At 39.1% G+C, this 20,110-nt stretch overlaps 1 protein-coding gene and 1 long non-coding RNA gene across 2 annotated transcripts; one reads left to right on the top strand and one right to left on the bottom strand.

The window, feature by feature from the left end:
• LOC105233426 (transcription factor Adf-1) lies at nucleotides 1–1,194 on the bottom strand. Its single transcript, XM_011215517.4, has 3 exons — nucleotides 764–1,194; nucleotides 547–703; nucleotides 1–487 (listed from the first exon to the last, which is right to left on the bottom strand). The coding sequence occupies exons 1-3, from the start codon at nucleotides 894–896 to the stop codon at nucleotides 1–3; spliced, it is 777 nt and encodes a 258-aa protein (XP_011213819.4). The 5' UTR covers nucleotides 897–1,194.
• Nucleotides 1,195–1,422: 228 nt separating this feature from the next.
• Nucleotides 1,423–2,154, top strand: LOC125778176 (uncharacterized). Its single transcript, XR_007422543.1, has 2 exons — nucleotides 1,423–1,626; nucleotides 1,952–2,154. It is a non-coding gene; the product is annotated as an uncharacterized LOC125778176 (long non-coding RNA).
• Nucleotides 2,155–20,110: the final 17,956 nt, after the last annotated feature.

Genomic DNA, 20,110 nt, shown 5'->3' with positions numbered 1-20,110 from the left:
CTAGTTCAAATACACAAAGCTTTCTTCTTCTTCATCAATTTGCGCTTGCATTACAATGTCAGTACATTGACGCATCACCAATGCTTGCCTTGATTTTTTCATTTTTGAAATCGAAGAGCATATCATTCGCCCAAAACCGCTTATCTCCACATTAAACTCTTCTCGACGCGCTCTACGTTCACATACCTCCTGGAAAGTTTTCACTGTTCCGAGGATGGCAGTGTCCACCTCGTCAAGCTGTCTGCCTCTTCGTTTTCGTGGTCGCGATATTGATGACGGATTTGCTGATGGCTGATTTGACGGAATTGACTGATCGGACGGAATTGCTGTTGTTTGATCGGACAGAATTATTGTTGATTGGTCGGACGAAATTAACTGCCCAGGGGAAATTGGAGGTGACGGCGAGAGATCTTGTGATTCGGACGAAATGTTTATAAAGTCATAATTCTCGTCGCTGCGTTTCAATATTGGCGCACTTTGTCGCATTCTGTTAATATTAATGTTCTCATTATTTACATGGATATGGTAATAATGCATTTTACTTACGGACGAGGAATAATGTGACTTCTTAAAATTTGCAAACTTTCAAATAGCGCCCACTGCCTTCCTACGAATGCACCACTTCCTGAAGCATTTTGTGAGATTCTAATTTCTTTTGAGAAGCGTTCTCTCAAGTTGCCCCAACGCTTCATAACAACACTTTCTGTTTATAATGTCCAAACATATTGTATATTAAATATTATAATATTTATATTGAACTCACCATCAACTTCCAAATTATCGGCGACTTCCTTCCAAGAGCGCCTTTTTTTCTCTTGATTTTTGAAATCGGCATGACTCTTGTCATATAGGCATGGCGAATTCCGCACACATTCTATTAATTTAATATCATCCATTTTTATTAATAGATTATTATTTGATTGCTGTTTAAAAATCGCATTATGTCAAACAATCCGATCCTTATAAATACAAAATTATGAGGCGAACAAAACAAAATGCAAACGAAATGTCAAATGAAAAGTCAAAAAATCAACAAACAGCTTTTTATGGTTACAGCGAAAATCAAAATTCATTTGATATCTATGGTTATGGTTATGGGCATGATGTTATGGTAACGCACCTCTAACTGGAAACATTGTTCCCCGTAAATTTGGTTGAATCAGCTGTTTTATATGGATATGGTTATGGCACCTCTAATTCTACCTTAAGGGAGGGGATATTTATAGACAGTTACACATGTATTTGGTTATATGTACATGTTTACAAATACATTGTTTACAACCTCAGTGCAGCTGAGAAAACATAAATATTTATGTACATATAGTTATAAGTACTAGTTATAGATAGTCACACATGTGTACAAATACTTATGATTATCAGTAAAAATCAGAACAATAGAATGTAAATACAAATAGTCCCAAAACCATAAATATTTCCCTTCCTTTGTTAGAAGGAGATAGGTGCACATAAGATTTGGAAAACAACTGACCTGCGAGTCGGTACTAGCATAAGTATAAATTGAAGTAGTTTGAAAAATAATAATCAGAATAAATTGACCACTGAGCGCAGAGCACCATTTTTAATCATTTATTTAATTCGCGCGCATATTGGGAAGTTGCACTGTGGGTAATATGTACTTGTAAAATTGCTCAACAATTTTAAGTTTCTTTATAACTACTATAAATTTTTAACATGCAAGACAAATAACAAAAAGTATAATAAATATTTTATTTTAGTAATAATTTTTTTAATATGTGTTTATACAGTATACTTTCGAGAAGTAAATAATCGCGGAAAAGTAAATCACCTTTAAGATTACACATGCACCTCGAAAAAGTAAATTTTTTAATTTACTTTTCAGAGAGTGTGATAAAAAATTCGAAACGAAGCAAGCAGCGTTTTTTACGATGTTGCAAAAACACTTACTCTCTTGTTTATCGCGTCTTTTTAGTAAACAAAGAAACTGCTGATGAAATAGAAATTTTGTCAGACACTTCAGATGGAGAAGAAGTGCCAGGAACCCAAAGTGACATATGCGGAAGCAATTCAAGGCGTAAACAACTTGATTCACTGGTTTAAAAATGAAAACGATGCAAATCAGGTGTCAGACATTTTGAATGGTCAGAAAATATATTGCAAAAGAAAAAAACAAAAGAATATTCAAGATTTTTTCTCTTCATAGTAAATACATATGTATGTATGTAAATGTAAATATGTTTTTCATGTAAATCCATATGTTTTATTGAAGCAAATAAATGAATGAATTTTTTAAGTTTAAAAATGCATTTAATATTATAAAAACAGATAATTTATGTATACATTTGGAAAAGTAAATTATTCGAAAAAGTAAATTACCCAAAACACCAATCGATTTACTTTTCGAGAGTATACTGTAACAGCATTTAATTTAGTTTATTTGAAATAATAAATTCTATGTTTGGTTTAGTCTCATTTGCTGTAGCTACACGCATTATTGTACCAAAATTTAAATCAGATAATCTACTTCTTATTTTATGTTTGTTTACTTTCATTATTGAAAAAAATTGTTCACAAGTGTAGGTGCTTCCAAACATAGATATAATATTAGAAGCAAACTATTTCAAACAAGGATATTTCTTTAAGCAAAGTTCCTTATAAAAAGTAAATTTGACTGAAGTTTACCCAAACTTATTTTTTAAAAGAGTAGAGCACTGCAGATCTATTAACGCAAGCCCCTCTGGTAAAAAGAGCTACGAAAATGTCGAAACTTTCTTGGAATGTGTTCAATACTGTAAAAACAGAATTCAACTAATAAATTTGAAAGCTCACAACAATATTTTTCAAGCGCTTGATTTTCACCTAATGCCTATAGACGAAGAAAAAAATAAAAATTATAGTACTTACAGCAAATTGCTCTTTTTAAAGTTCAAGCTTCCTTTAAAGCTTTCGATTGCGTCACTCATGTCAAAAAATAAATTACGCTTAAAATTCAAATCATTAAGATTTTCCGTAATATCAACTAAAAAAGCTAAACCTGCTATCCAATTTGGATCGTGCAATATTTCAAATGGTTTATTTTTGAATTCCTATAGAATAAAATCAAAATATTTTAATAGGTATATATTTACGTTTACGATGTACACATTACATTACCAGAAAGTTCGAAACTGATAACCTCAAATCGTAAAATCTTAAAAGTCTTTTCTCACGACTCAGCAATCGTGTTTCTGTGTAATATGGTATGTCCACATAATCACACTCCATACTTTCAAGAAATTCCTTTAACTGACGATGATCTTACTAAATTGACACTTTTAACGACAACATCCATTACATATGCAGAAGATAACGACGTAACACACACGGATTCCTGATGTACCAAGCAACATACCACAATGAAGTCGTTATACTTTGCTAGACTAAATTTGCTTTTAAGCCTGCCTATAAACCCCTTTTGTGCCCCCTCATTGATTTAGCACTATCTGTCGCCACATCATCCACTTTGCTCCAGTCTAAGACAGCAGCGCAATTCTTAACGGCATTTGAAATGTCTTCTCCTGTAGTAGTTCCATTCGTAGGTATTAGGTCCAGCAACTCTTCTGTGTTATTGAACTCAATATCTGTGCCCCGAATAAACACAGGCAGCTGTGCAATATCATTTTCATCCGTACTCTCGTCTAGAACCAACTATACAGAAGTAAATGTGGACATTCTGTAGTTTGCCGGGCACTATCAGTTGCCATATCCTGTACCTTTCGTGCAATGGTTCGCCGCGATAAGCATATTATTTGATACTTCGGAAGATGTTCTTTGGTTAAAGTTCCAACTGCTTCCAAAATGCATTCTTTAATGAAATCTCCATCGGAAAATGGGTGGTTACCTAACACCATTTTAAGTGCAATCGCATAGCTAACATAGAATGCACCGTTACTATCAACAGAACACTCCTCAAAGTACAATATTTCAGATAATACCATATTTGGAACAACTTAATAACTTACAAACCTCTGCTTTATTGTTGTCTAACGACTTTAAATGCATAAAAAAGTCGGTACGGGATTCACCTGTATACCGATCGAGTTGCGCTTCATAATGCCTTTGATGTTGCCATTGCTCAATACGCATATGTATATAGTTTTGTACACATCTAGTTTTCAATTAAAATTATTAATTTATAAAAAATGGCATTCGACTGTGATTTTGAGTTAGTTTAAGAAAATTTCAAACATATTGAATACAATTTTTATAATTACTACAGTATATAAAGAATGGCAACCCTGCGTAGTGAGAGACCAATCAGCTGACTCGTTTCTACGGGAAAAATTCAAATCGTGGGAAGTTCTACAGTATCCTACGGTAAAGCGGTGTTGACTGATAATTTACATTGCGCTCTCATAAGATAGGTCGTATCAGCTGATTAGGGCTGCGTGTTTACGTTGTTCGCTGTTTCAGCTATTTCTGCCATTAGCGTCTGTATTCTATTTGTGTGCTTAGCCACTCTCAATCAATAATGCCATACCGCGCTAATAAATTTTTAATTGATGATTTCTTATTTTTTTGAAAATATGTTTTCGCTTTCTAAAGCGTGTATTATTATTTTAATACATATCCCGAGTCAACTTAGATCTTTAAAATTTAACAAAACAATTATGAAAAAAAACCTCAATTCTTTGAATTTTGTGGGAAAACAACCAAACTGAAAATATCACATATCATATATTTATATAAGCATTCTCATTAAATGGAACTGCAATATGATTAAAGAAAATATTTTTTATGGTCACAAGTATCTTTTCGTTTTTATATATGCAGATATGTAAAACTGCCTTGCATATGTACATTAGGCATATAACTTTTTAAAATTTTTGCAAATACGAAAAACGGCATACCATAGTCGAATAGAGAATAAAAAAGTATGAACTCCATTATTTTTTTTGCCCGAAATTGCAAAAAAGTTTCCGCGCAAAATGAAATTACTTTTTTATCAGAACTGCTGAAAAAAACGAAAAAAGTTGTGTACACTGTACACGTTTTTCTTCATAATAATAGATATTTATTTAACTAATAATCCTCCTATTATTCCAAACGCCTTTTAATGGACTTAAGGGAAGTGCCCCACCCACCCCAAACTAATTTTGCTTCAGAAAATTCTGATTCAACGTAATAATAACACAAAAAAAAATGTTAACTTTTTTTAGAAATTCATTTTTGCGCGGAACGTTTTTGAACCGAAATCACCTACAAATGTGATATTCAATACTTGTACAATATTTGCCACCACGTGGTGGTATGCCAAATTTTTCGTCAAAATTTGTTATATGCCTAATGTACATACTGTTACGATTTTACTCTTTGCTAGTTTTACTTTACTAGGTTCGTATTACTGGATTGACAAATAAAATCAAAAGCCGTTTAATTCACTTCAACTAAATCTCTTTATTTTACAACTCGTCTACACTATAGCAGTTTACTCCTAGCACTGGTTGATTACGTTGGCGCTGCCACGGCTTATATAGCCACGCACTTCTCGCTGATGCCGACGTGTCCCTCTAGAATATTGCGTCTGGAAATTTCAAGAACATAATGCTATACGGCGCCAAATGCAGCTAAGCAGACAGCCGCGGCGCCAGACTCAGCAATTGTTCAAGCAGACGGCTGCGGCGCCAGATGTCTACAACAAGACAAATGCTATTCCATATACCTACAGCTATTGTTCATAATAAGGGATGCATATAGCAATACAAATACAACTTAATACTACTTTTGTAACACTGCCCTCCACTAAAGCCTAATCGTCCCGATTAGGCACAAATCCTCTTGAACCAAATGGGGCGAGCCTCTCCAAATGTACTACTTTCATTTTACATCGTGCTTTTCCATTTCTTTGTATGCGGTATACCAAGTCATTAAGTCGTTTCATCACCATATAGGGTCCTTCCCAGGCTGTCTGCAGACCAGATCACCTTCTTCAAAACCTTTTGAATTTGCCGCTTGATCGAACCAGTCCTTCATCTTATTGCTCATCAGATGCGTATGCTGTCTTTCAATTAGATGCAATTCATTCATTGTTTCCTTTAAGGCAGAGCAATACTCTCCATCATTTCTTACAGCTGCAGGATTCGTTCCAAACTTAAGATCAGCAGGGAGTCGCAGATCAGATCCAAAAATAATCTTTGCTGGCGTGTAACCAGTTGTCTCGTGCTTCGCTGAACGATACGCCGGCAGGAACATCTGGATGCATTTGTCCCAATTCCGTTGATCTTTATCAACGATTTTCCGCAGATGTTCTTCGAGCGTTCGGTTGAATCTCTCCACCATTCCATCTGATTGTGGGTGTAACGCTGTTGTCCGTGTCTTGTGGATGCCCAATAATGTACAGACTTCTTGGAAAATGGACGATTCGAAATCTCGACAACCGATCCAGTAGAATCGTTGTTTAATCTTCTCTATAGTTTTTGTAATTCCAAGGTGCCCTCCACTAGGTCCATTGTGATATTCTTTCAACACTTTCGGGATCATGGACGTCGGTACTATGATCAGCAGACGAGACTGTTTCCCATCTTCGCTTTCCCAGGTACGATGAAGGTATCCATAAACGAGGTTTATGCTGTTCCATTGGGCCCAATATGCTTTTGCAGTTGGACTCTCGTTACTTATTTGTTCCTTTGGTGGTCGTACCCCATTTTCTTTGGCTATTATCAGCTTTGCAAGATCAGGGTCCTCTAGCTGATTGATTCTGATGCGGTGAGGAGTCCAATCATCTTCAGGTTCTATATTCAGTAATCGCACGTCGATTATACCTTCTTTTCCCTCTGATTTGGAGCAATGTTTACATTCCAGTGGACAAGGGCGACGTGATAATGCATCCGCATTTTTGTGGTGAATCCCCTTTCGATGTTCCGTTTCGAAGTCGTAATTCTGTAATCTTTCGATCCATCGTGCAATTTGGCCTTCCGGATTCTTAAACTGTAATAACCATTTTAATGCTGCATGATCAGTCCTCAGCAAGAATCGTTGTCCATACAAATACTTGTGGAAATGTTTTACACATTCCACCACAGCTAGTAGTTCTTTTCGCGTCACACAGTAGTTTTTCTCTTGTTTCCCGAGCACTCTGCTGTAATACCCTATTACTCTTTCTTGTCCGTCGATGAGCTGAGACAGGACACCTCCAATTCCATAAGCGCTCGCATCTGTATCCAGGATGAATTTCTTTCCAGGTATTGGATAAGCTAACATCGGCGCCGTACAAAGTAGTTCTTTAAGCTGCTCAAACGCTTTTTCTTGTTCCAACTGCCATACAAACGGGCGATTCTTCTTTGTTAAATCATGTAAACTTCTAGCCACATTCGCAAATCCAGGTACAAAACGGCGGTAATACGTGCATAAGCCAAGGAAGCTGCGGAGTTCATGTATGTTGGTGGGTCGAGGCCAATCTTTGACTGCTTTTATTTTTCCTTCCTCGGTGTGAATCCCCTCAGTTGACACTTTATGTCCGAGATATGTTACCTGCTTCTTCCATAATGAACACTTTTTGGGATTCAAGCGTAATCCGGATGATGCTATTCACTGAAAGACTTCCTTTAGATTTTTCAGATGATCATCGAAACTTTTTCCCATGATGATAATGTCATCAAGATACACCAAACATGTCTTCCAGTTGAGTCCTTTTAACACATGTTCCATCAGTCGCTCGAACGTTGCAGGCGCATTACATAACCCAAATGGCATCACAGAGAATTCCCATAACCCGTCGCCCATACTGAAAGCGGTCTTTTCACGGTCACGTTCATCAATCTCGACTTGCCAATATCCACTTTGTAGATCTAATGTAGAAAACCATTTCGCTCCAGACAAGGTGTCTAATGTATCGTCGATTCTCGGTAGAGGATAACTATCTTTCTTTGTGACATCATTCAACTTCCTATAATCTACGCAGAAACGGGTGCTACCATCTTTCTTTTTAACTAAGACGATAGGTGAGGTCCATGGACTTATTGAAGGTTCGATTACACCGGTTTTGTGCAAGTCTTCAATAATTTTGTTAGCATCTTCACGTTTTGCTAGTGAAACCCTACGCGGAGCTTGCCGTATTGGTTTAGCGTCTCCGGTATTTATGCGATGTTTGACAATCCTCGTTCTTCCTGTGTTGTTTCCTTCGTTTGCAAATATGGATGCGTATTTTTCTAATAGTTTTTCTGCTTTTAATTTTTCATTTCCATGCAGTTCGTTCAGCAAATTGTTTAGGAATGTAGGACTTATCTGCTGTGGCTCAATAGTAGGCTTCTGTTCTGACCGTTCGCATCGTGCTATTGCACTTATATTCTGGCACTGTCCAATTACTGCTCCTTTCTTCAGACTTATAGGCGTATTGAATTCATTCACTACTCTGACCGGAATGGTGGCGTCTTCTCTAGTTTTCACAAGCGTTCTTCCTACCAATATGGGTGTATCTATTTTTGTTGGTTCCACAATCCATAATTCTTCAGTCCCACCTCCTCCATTCACTTTAGCCCATACAATCGCCTCAGATTTTGGTGGAATACTCTGATTATCATCAACAATCACCCTCTTACTTTCAACGTTGGTCACATATCCGGTGTTTATAGGCATCTCCATGTTCTGCCAAAACAGCATTTACTTGTTTAAATCCAAAGTAACCCCGTGATCAATCCTGAAATCTACTCCCATTATAATTTCATCCGTGATTTCTGCTACGATGAAGGTGTGATTAACTTCCAGGGTACCAATCATCACTTCGCAAAACACTTTTCCCGCGACAGCTGCTTCCTCCCCAGTGGCCGTTCGAAGCTTGCAACTGACTAATGGTTCAACCGTTCCTCTTACCACATCCGGTCGGATAATTGAATGTGTGGCACCAGTATCCAAAGTAAGCGTTGACAGTCGTCCATTTACGATGCCGTTGATAGTAAGATTGTTGTCATGGCGACCTATTTGTGATATCGAGATGGCGGGGCAAATAGTTGTGGGAACCAGCTCACGCCCCTTTGAACTGTTGGGTTTTAGTTTAACGACTTGTGATATGTGGATGCTTCGTCCTCGTTATCTGTTGGTTGTTTCCGTTTTGATGGGTTTAGTTTTATATTGCAATTTCGGACAAAGTGACCCACTTTTCCACAGTTGAAACATCTTCCTGTTGTATTTACTCGCGGTGCAGCAATTGCCTTCAGAGTCTTCAATATTTCTTCCATCAGCGCTGGTTGTTCCATTTCAACCCTTTGAACTTTGTGTGCTGGTTTACTTAGTAGGGAAGCTGTTTCCTGTGTGAGGGCGTGCGAAACGGTTTCAGCAAACGTTCTTTTTGGCAATGCATATGTGGCGCGTTTGGTGTCCACATCACGAATTCCATTTATGAAACATTGAATTTTTACCCTCTCAATGTAATCCACAGGTGCATCTGCATTTGCCAAATGAGCCAGTCGTTCTATTTCAGTTGCGAACTCTTGCAATGACTCGTTCATCTTCTGACCCCTATTTTGCAGTTCGATCTGGTATATTTGTTTCAGGTGCTCACTATCATGTCTTTCTATCGCACTCATCAATGCCTCATAGTTGTCCCGTTCACAGTCTGGAATAGTCTGAAGGATTTCTGCCGCAGGTCCTTTCAATGATACAAACAAGGACGCCACTTTGTCCGCTGCATTCCAGTTATTGGCCATTGCTGTCTTTTCAAACTGAAGTTTGAAAATTTGAAATGGAATACTTCCATCGAATGTGGGTGCCTTCAATCTTTGATTATTTGTTGACGGTGCAGGGCCATGTAGTTGCAGTTCTCGCATACGATTACTTAATTGAAGAACTTCTGATTTTAAACTTTCTTCGTCATTTTTTAAAGTGCTTAATTCGTCTTCAAATTTTGAAAATTTCTCTTGCACTTGTGTATTATTTTCTGTAATCTGTTGTACCAAACGCTTTTCTAACTGCGTATTATTTTCAGTCATTTGTTGTGTAAGGCAAGACTTTAACTGTGATGTATTTTCTGCTATGCCAGACGATTTTCTGTTTGCACTGCATTTTCTGCATTTTCAGCTATTTGCTGTGCCAGACGATTTCCTGTTTGCACTGCATTTTCTGTATTTTCAGCTATTTTCTGTATAGCCACTAACAGCATGGTCATGTCTACACTTGATGATGTTCGTTGTTCTTCTACTTTCTCTTCTACCTTTGTAGAAGTTTCTGGCCCATCAAATTCGAACTCGTCCACATTAATTCCATCCGCTTCCATTGCTTCACGTAATCGTGCCTGCAGATCCGCCTTTTGCCCGCTTATCGGCAAATTACGCTCCTCCAGTTCCTTTTTTAAATGCTGAATTCTCAATTCTCCGAATTTAACCATCTTGAATTTGGATTATTTGACAATCCCACTTCTGACACCAATTGTTACGATTTTACTCCTTGCTAGTTTTACTTTACTAGGCTCGTATCTCTGGATTGACAAATAAAATCAAAAGCCGTTTAATTCACTTCAACTAAATCTCTTTATTTTACAACTCGTCTACACTATAGCAGTTTACTCTTAGCACTGGTTGATTACGTTGGCGCTGCCACGGCTTATATAGCCACGCACTCCTCGCTGATGCCGACGTGTCCTTCTAGAATATTGCGTCTGGAAATTACAAGAACATAATGCTATACGGCGCCAAATGCAGCTAAGCAGACAGCCGCGGCGCCAGACTCAGCAATTGTTTAAGCAGACAACTGCGGCGCTAGATGTCTTTTGTTTCGACAAGCAGACAGCCGCGGCGCCAGATGTCTACAACAAGACAAATGCTATCCCATATACCTACAGCTATTGTTCATAATAAGGGATGCATATAGCAATACAAATACAACTTAATACTACTTTTGTAACAATACGTATAATAGCCCACAACTTGAGAAAAGTTTTCCCAGTTGTACCTAAAATGAATTTTTACAACTGACATCACCACCATTAACTGTTCTATCACATGTATAGTGGTGTGAACAAAATAGGAACAACCATAAGGTGTTGTAAAGTTTTAAAATGTGCTGTTTTCTTATTAATTAAAATTGATTTTAGATACAAATACTCGTATAGCTTATCCAATTTTTTCCCAACAGTGATTTGAATTTCCCACCATACAATGGTAAATAAAAACAAATATTAATGTGAAACTCTAAAACCCGTAAATTTTGTTCACACAACTGTACAATTACAATATTTTTATAACATTTTCCGTTATGGCCAGATCGAACAAAACCAAATAAATATGTAAAAGGAGGGATTTGTTGCCGCCAGCCAAGATCGCTAATAAAAAATGTAAAACAATGCAAATCAAAGAAAATGCGAAATTTAAATATATTTCATCAAACGTTTGCAAATTTGATGCATAGTATAATTAAATTTCAATTACAAATGATTAAAAACATTTATAAATGGAGAACTACTTAACAGGCTTACTTCACCTTATTAAGTATTGAAACATCAAAAGTCAGTTGTTTTAATATAGCATAAAATCATATAAAAGAATTTAAGTAGTTTCGTCATATATTAAAAGTCCAATATATAATAATTTGTAATCGTAATAAATAATGGGTGTTTTAATTTAAATGCCCAAAAACTCTTATTTTGTTTGATCTAGCCATTATGGAAAATGTTATAAAAACGCAAATTTTGAAGCGCACTCACACTGGAATAAGTTGGGCATTCCTTTATTCCTGTAGTGCATGTTCACCATAAACTTCCAATAAAATAACATGACTTTCCGCCTTATATATTCCAAGTTTTGAAACATTCGGCATAACGATGAAAAATGAAATGAGAAAATGAGTTTGTTGAACATACATATATTAGCCTTAAATAGTTAGCTACTTTTTATTTCAGCGTTTGGAACAATACATACATATGTAAGCTAATTTAATAATAATATTTTAAATTAATTAATTTAGGACTATTAGTATTGTGTAATTTAAATATAATAATAATAATGTTCAAAATTCAACATGTTCGTTGCTAACAAAGTACAGGTGCAGCAATATACAAATAATTATATGTGCATTTTTTATTTTGTTTATATTTTTTGTTCACTGGTATTTTTTGAATTTTGGTGAATGTAGAATAAACGGCATATATGTTGCCGTTAATATACAACGAAAATTGTTTCATTCTGCTCTCTTTCGTTGTACCGTTACATTAAGAATGTGCTTGTGCATTGGGTATTGCGTAGTAAATATTTATATGTGCAAAATCAGTCTAGCTGATCTTTCTTGCTGATATTGTCGCGGATAAATCTTTTTGCGTGAAAATTTGTTTGCAAAACTATTGTAGGTGTATTAACTTGATGAATTATTTGAAATTTTAATACATTTATTTAACTTTAAGCCTAAAATGCCTCGTGGTACTAGTTTGTCAGCCAAGGAACAAGGAATAATTATAGGAATGCATGAAAGCGGTTCCAAAATATACGAGACTGCATCCAGACTAAAGCGGCATCGAAACTGTATATCAAGATTTGTTAAAAATCCCACCAATTATGGTACAGTGCGACGCAGTGGACGGAAAACCAACATTGATGATCGGTGCAAACGGATGATTCGACGACTAGCAGTAGCAGATTCGAGGAGTAGCGGTCAAATACGGAACAAGTTAGGACTGCAAATAACAAGGAATGGAATTGTTCAAATTATTCATGAAAATAAGTTTATCAAACACACCACCTAAACCAAAGCTCATATTATAGCACGTTTGCAGTTTGCAAATAAATACCAATTCTGGGCCGAAGAGTGGCAGAATATAGTGTTTAGTGACGAAAAAAATTCAATTTGGACGGCCCAGATCATTGCAAGAAATATTGGAGAGATTCGCGTCAGGAACGACGTTCCTGCTACAAGCGAGGCTTTGGAGGCGGTACCTTGATGGTATGGGCTGCAATCTGCTTCAATGGAAAGACACCTATATGCTATATATCCATTCAAATGAATGCTTGTATGTATGTAAATCTTTTGGACAGTGAGTTGATAGAATTTGCTGGCAATATTTATGGCGATAACTGGGCATATCAGCAGGATAACGCTTCAATCCACACAGTACAGGTTACGAAGCGCTTCTTTAATGACAGGCAAATTCCCGTATTACAATGGCCAGCATTAAGTCCGGACCTAAATCCGATCGAAGATCTCTGGGGGATCCTCTCTGCACGTGTTTTTCAAAACGGAAGGCAGTTTGAGACAGTACGGCACCTTAAATTAGCCATAGAGCAAGAATGGGCCAATATTGACATAACTATTCTACAGTCATTAGTTAATTCTATGCCAAAGCGGCTTAATTTAATTTTAAAAAATAAGGGCAAAACTATTGACTATTAAAGTAGAAGATAATAAGATTTACAGGCAAAAATAGAAAAATGCACATATAAATATTACTATAAGCACAAACTTAAATTTTGTTTTTTAGTTTAAAAAAATATTTGAAATTTGTTATTTTTTGCTTTTTTATATCTTATGTAATAATAAAAATAAACCTGCATACCCAGAAATATTTTGCAATTTTGTAATCTTTTCTTTTTTTGCAAAAAGTTGATGCACATATAATTATTTGTATGAGGTATGAGTATTTAGTCCTTTTGTAGATACATATTTTTTTTTTCCTTTTCAGTGGTTACCATGGATTTCATGTTAAGAAAGTCAAAAATTGTTCCTAAAATCTTATGTTTGCCTCCCGTAACAGTTGGTTTCCTTAACAAAATGTTACAAAACAAAACAAAATATATCTGGTTAAAAAAGTTGTTATTCCAGCTGACACTCACCTTAGTAAAGTACGCTAATTTTTTTCACCAAATTGTATAGGTGCTACCGCTTTCAACACTACTATGTCGTTTGAATAAGGAAATATCGAATGAGCGTTTGGTTCACAACAGTGGTTAATCTTGCTTTAAAGTAGATAAATCCAGCACTCTCGGTGTGGAGAAATTCGCCCGCGACTTTAACGAATACATATGTATATTTAGGAAATTTAAATATTAAGTAATTGTTCTTAACTTACATTCTCCCAATTTATTCTAAATATCATCAATATATTCATTAAGCTTTGTCTGGTCATATTCGACATTTGTAAATCGCTCACTTTTTTCATCCATTCCGCCGACGGGCTCGTCGTAATGAACTGACTATTTGTGCCAATCCAGACATGATATTCTTGATTCTTGAAAAATAGTGCCAAATACATATATCTACTTGGCTTTGATAAGTATATTTACTTACACTTTTAAGTAAGGTACATATATATATTTCGTTTAGTATGGAAACAGTCACTTGTAATCACTTTGCATAAAAGTGGATTTAAGACATACATTGAAAACTATAGGGGTATTACAAAACTGTCAGTATTATCTAAACTTTTTGAATCTATCATTTCAAACCATGCAACCTTTTCGATTTCTCCTCTAATTTCTTCTCCTTGGCATAGATTTCGTAAAGGGAAATTACTTGCATTTGTGCACGATGTATCATTGAATTTTAGGGAACACATGCACACGGATGTTACATACACTGAATTTAGTAAAAGTTTCAATATAGCAAATCTCTCGACTCTCTATCTATCTATCTATCCTATCCCGCACGGCAGCCTGTTTTCTCTCCACTTCGACACGGTAATCCTCATCGTACCAGCTGTTTTTTTTCCAAAAACTAATGATTCTGTGTGCATAAGTACGTAAGAAGCTTGAAATGCCGGCCCACAGTTCACTTATACCGAGTTGTTGACGAGTGCTCTCAGAGAGCAGGAGTGCGAGTCGAGTATAAAATCGTTCGACTCTGTTATGATTGCAGGTCTCGTTGTCGAACCGTTCTTGTGTTTGTTGACGTGCGTTTTCTGCTACACAGAGACGGGTGGGTATCTTGAAGAAAATCGCTTTGATGCGGATTGTGGCTCGACGTTGATCCACCGTGATAAATGCCAGGACTCGGCGGCGGAGTCTCTCTCCAACCCCGAGTCCCACATCGAGTTTGAGCTCCTTTGTATGACCACTGTAGTAAATGCCAAAAGGACCTACTCATCTCAGTCCTTGTTCAACCCATCGCACGTTGTTGTTGTTGTTTTAACGGTTAGCTAATCCCCGTTAGGATTGTAAGGGTTGTTTGTGTTGTCGTCGAGATCATCTAACGGTAGGCCCAAGAAACGTGCTGTTTCGACGGGGTCGGACCAAAGGGAAGAGGGTGTTAGATGGGTGGGGTTTGTGGGGCATGCAAAGAGGTGGCCAGTGTCATGCGGAGACTCGTTGCATGCAGGACATACATTAGGTATGTCGGGGTCGATGGATAAGTAGGAGTTTAACCTGCTACAGTATCCAGAACGAAGTTGCGCTAGGGTCACTCGCGTTTCTCGCGGCAACTGGAGCTCTTCGTCTGCAATAGGTGGTGGTTTGACTCCAAGAACGCCATTCACGGGAAGGGAGTCGGTGAAGGTGTTGATGGCTCCACTGTGAATGGCGGTCAGTGCCTGTCGAAAGTTAGTTGCGTCCGAAGTCTGGTCGACGTACTGTGCAATGTCGTTGACATAGTCGAGGAATGACCTCTTGATGCTCCTGGGAGGCGGTTCCGCTCCAAGCAGATGGCTGCAGGGGTGATTCCTACGGAAACAACCAAGCAGGAACTGCCTGGAGAGGAGTTGATTATGCTCCTTTACAGGAAGCATGTGCGTCTCACTATGGAGGTGTTCAACGGGAGACATCAAGAGGCATCCCGTCGTGGTCCGGAGTGCTGTATTTTGACAGGTCTGAATTGTCCTCATCTGCGTACCACTGCATCCAGGCGACCATATCGGTGCTACGTAGTTGAGGACCGGCGGGCCGATTGCCTTGTAAGTTGCCAACAACGTTTCCATGTGCTGCCGGCTAGCGACTTGAGGATTTTGTTGCGGCTCTGTACCTTGGCGATAATCGCGGTCGTATGGGGAGAGAAGGAGCATAGACTATCGAAGGTTACGCCTAAAATCTTAGGGTTATTGACAGTCGGAATTTTGACGCCATCGACTGCAATATTAAGTTCAAGTCTATACTCCTTCGTCCAGTTTGTGAATATAGTCGCTGTGGATTTGGTGGGTGAAAGTTGGAGGTTTCGTGCAGTGAGGAAACGAGAAAGGTCGGAGAGGTAGCTGTTTACTTTCGAACACATGCCATCTATTCCATTGCCCGACGTCAATATCGTGCAGTCATCTGCGTACGAGGTTATGGAGACCCCCTCTGGTGGTTGAGGAAGTTTCGAGATATAGAAATTAAACAGTAACGGGGAGAGGACACCACCCTGCGGAACCCCCTGTTTAATTCTTCTAAGTTTAGATGTTTCACCTCGAAATAGTACGGATGACTGACGACCGTTCAGATAGTTCATGGTCCACCTCTTAAGCCCTGGAGGGAGAGTGGTTTTTTCAATGTCCTGCAGTAGCGTTGTGTGGTTGACCGTGTCAAAAGCTTTTGACAGGTCCAACGCTACGAGGATCGTTCTTTCGCAGGGTGGTTTCTAGTTGAGGTAGTGCTGTGCACTTTGCGGAAACCATGCTGGTGGCTGGCTAGGCTCACTACTGGGGAGAGGAGAGTTATCGGTCGATAAGATTCCCCTTTGTTGGCGGGTTTCCCAGGTTTCAGTAGTGGGACCACTCTTCCGACTTTCCACACATCGGGTATTTGAAGAGTGGTGAGCGACAGGTTGAGGACCTTGGTGAGATATTTTATTCCCGTCGAGCCTAGATGCTTTAACATTAGCATGTTGATTCCGTCTGGGCCGATGGATCTGGAGGATTTTGCCTTGTTGATGACACCCTGAACCTCCTCATCGGTGAAAGTAAGTGGCGCGCAGTTGTTTGGCATTTTGCGCAGCCGTCGGTTAACACATCTCTTGGCCTTGTCTAGCGAAGGGTGCAGTGTAAACTGCCGGCTAAAGTAGCTCGCGCACTTCTTCGGGCCCGAAGAGGCATGACCATTGAATTGAACTTCAACTCGGTCGTCATGTCTCTTCGGATTAGACAAAGCTTTGACAGTAGCCCAAAGCTTACTCACACCGGTGGAGAGGTTGCAGGACTTCAGGTGCTCTATCCATTTCGTCCGCTTATGTTGATTTACCATACGCCGAATCTCCAAATTGAGATCCCTTATTCGGGGATCCCCGGGATCGGCATGGCGTAAGGTGTCGCGCTCGTTAGCTAGAACAGCTGCTTCGGCTGGGAAATTGGGGCGGATTTCCGCTATTCTTCCAGCCGGGATGAAGCGAGCGGTAGCTGCTGCGATCACCTTGCGGAATTGACGCTCGCCAACGCATACGTCCGTAGGAATGGGTAGAGCGTTGAAGGTGCTCTCGGTAAATTCTGTGAAGCCGACCCAATTAGCTTTTTTAAAGTTAATGAAGGTACGGTTGTCCACAGAAACGAAATCAGGAGGCTTCTCGATCGAGATAATTATGGGCAGATGGTCTGATGCGAGAGTAGGTCGCCAGGTTATGCTATTTATCAGACCACCACTAGCAATGGTAATATCGGGCGAGCTATTACAGGTGCCCATAACTCTGGTGGGGGCTTCGTCATTCATTGTGCAGAATGTCGAATCGTCAATCTGTTCCGCCAGCTCCATCCCCCTACGATCATTTGACAGGCAGGAATGCCAAAGATCGTGGTGCGCGTTAAAGTCGCCTAGTACCAAACGGTTTTCACCACGAAGTACCGCACCTATATTCGGGTGGTATAATATCCTGTAGGGCAACATGTAACTGGGGGGATGTATATATTAAATATTTCAAGCTCGACATCGCCTGACCGGATAGCTATGCCCTGACATTCTAGGGTAGTATCCCTGGGGTTGATGTCTTCATCGATTAGACGATATTGCACAGTGTTGTGCAATATGAAGACTAGGCCACCCCCACTATCTCGCTCGCGATCTTTACGTATAACGTTGAAACCTGCACAACTCAGAAGATCTGAGCGGCTGTTTAACTTGGTTTCTTGGACCGCAGCTATCGATACACGTTCCCGATTCATAAGTGCAACTATCTCCTCGATCTTGCTCTGGAGTCCGTTGCAGTTAAATTGAAGAAGTCGGGTTTGTCGCGGGTGTCCGTGGGTGATCCTGGGGGTGAGGGAGTGACGTGTTGGTGGTATTTGTTGCAGCTGCAGAACCCGCAGGGGCGGTTGTCGCACTGGGGTGTTAGATGGGGGCAAACTCCTGCAGCATGGGGCAACGTAGGATTCACTCCACTCACGTGTGGTGCGCAGGCCGGAACACGTCGGGAAGTGACACCAGCCAGCGCAGGAATTGCACTTGACTGATGTGACATTCCGACGTATGACGGTCTGACACAAGGAACAGACTGTGCGAGGAACCAAGAGTTGCTGATTGGTACTCGCACGGGGATTGGAGCGGGATGAAGGTTGGGGGGGGGGTCAAGTCAGAGTGGGAGCTATGTTGCCTGATTGAGCTCCTGACCGTAGAGGTCCTCAGTTGGCCACTCTGATTATGTGCAGATTGCACAGCCGTAGAGGCTTGTATCGCAGTATTGCGCAGGCAACATGGTGCCACGTAACGCGTGGTCCACTCCCTGTGGGTCTTAAGGCCTGAACAGGTCTTAAGATGGCTCCATCTATTGCATGTATTACACCTGACCGAGGTGGAGTTTGGATGGAGCCTTTTTGCGCAGACGCAGCAGAAAAATTCCTCCGGGCCCGGGTTGGACTCAATGCCAGCACGAGTCAGGAGGATACGGAGCAACCCTGCTGCAAGGCGTTGCTCCAATGACGACAAACACAAATTAATACTCACCGATCCAAACAGGGTTAGATCGCCGAAATAACAGCCCTTGGTCGGATAAAATCCGAGTCAATTCCGGTGCGTAGAACCGGCTGTCGTGGGAATTGCCCATCGCACGTCTTGGACGACGGTGATGTCAGCTTTTACTCTTACTAGGGCATCAACCAGCTGCGCAACGGCACCTTCGCAATAAGGGACCGGACCGTACTGCTGAATACGTTTGCAGTGGTTGTCATTCAAAGATGGGGTCTCTCATCAGAGGCTTTTTTTCAACTTTTCATTGGAAAGGTGTGTTTTTAAGTGGCGAGTCAACCTTGGGTACGGATGTTTTTTGGCTACCCAGAGGATTGCGTTTCACAGTCAATGCTTAATTTCTATAAAATTTTATTATGATAAACGGCAACGTTATGGGCAGCATGTATTTTACAAATGTCATCCATAAAAATATGTTTGAAATATTTAAATTATAACAGACAATACATAAATTTGCGAGGAAAGTTGTATCGAAAATGGATGAAAACAAAAAAAGAACCCCGAATTTCACCGCTAGCGAGTAGGAGCACCTATTGGAACTGGAGGAAATCCCAATCCGATTCCATATTTCTTCACAAAAAATAATTTCATCCATTAAAATATGTTTTAAATATTTAAATTATAACAGACAATACATAATTTGCGAGGAAAGCTGTATCAAAAATGGATGAAAACAACAAAAGAACCCGAATTTCACCGCTAGCGAGTCGGAGCACCTATTGGAACTGGTGGAAATCCCAATCCGATTCCATATTTTTTCACAAAAAATAATTTCTTATTTCTTATTATTTTTCTTTTAACAAATAATTGAAAATTCAAAACAAACAACAGCTGTTACTTAAGCACTGATTAAATCTGCCATTTTCAGTACATAAGCATAACTTAAGTATGAACTGTAAAACACTATTTTCCTGTTTTATCTTAAGCACAACTTAAGTATGAACTGTGAAACCGGGCATTAGTCTAAAAACGGAAGTCATGAGCTGCTTAAGCCATTTGTAAAAAAATCGTTTTTGGCCACGCCCAAGTGAATGGCTGGCTCTGAGAATTTTCCTCACTTGCGTGAACTTCATACATGACTCCATCCTACGATATTTAGTCGCAATGGAATTTTAAAAATAGTTTTATTTAACACAAAAAGTATAATTCCAGGAATAGTAGAATGTTGTTTCTAAAGTGTAGCTTGTAGGACAAGAAATTTTTAATTTTTCTAGATATGAAATTGTACAAAATAACTGATTAAAATAGTTTTAAATTATAAACAAAATAGTATTTTTTGCTGGGTTTATGTTCTAACTAAACACTTTCCACCGTCCCATAATTTA

Source organism: Bactrocera dorsalis, chromosome 4 (genome assembly GCF_023373825.1).
Source record: "Bactrocera dorsalis isolate Fly_Bdor chromosome 4, ASM2337382v1, whole genome shotgun sequence".
NCBI lineage: Eukaryota > Metazoa > Arthropoda > Insecta > Diptera > Tephritidae > Bactrocera > Bactrocera dorsalis.
This window is presented reverse-complemented; position numbering and strand designations above follow the sequence as displayed.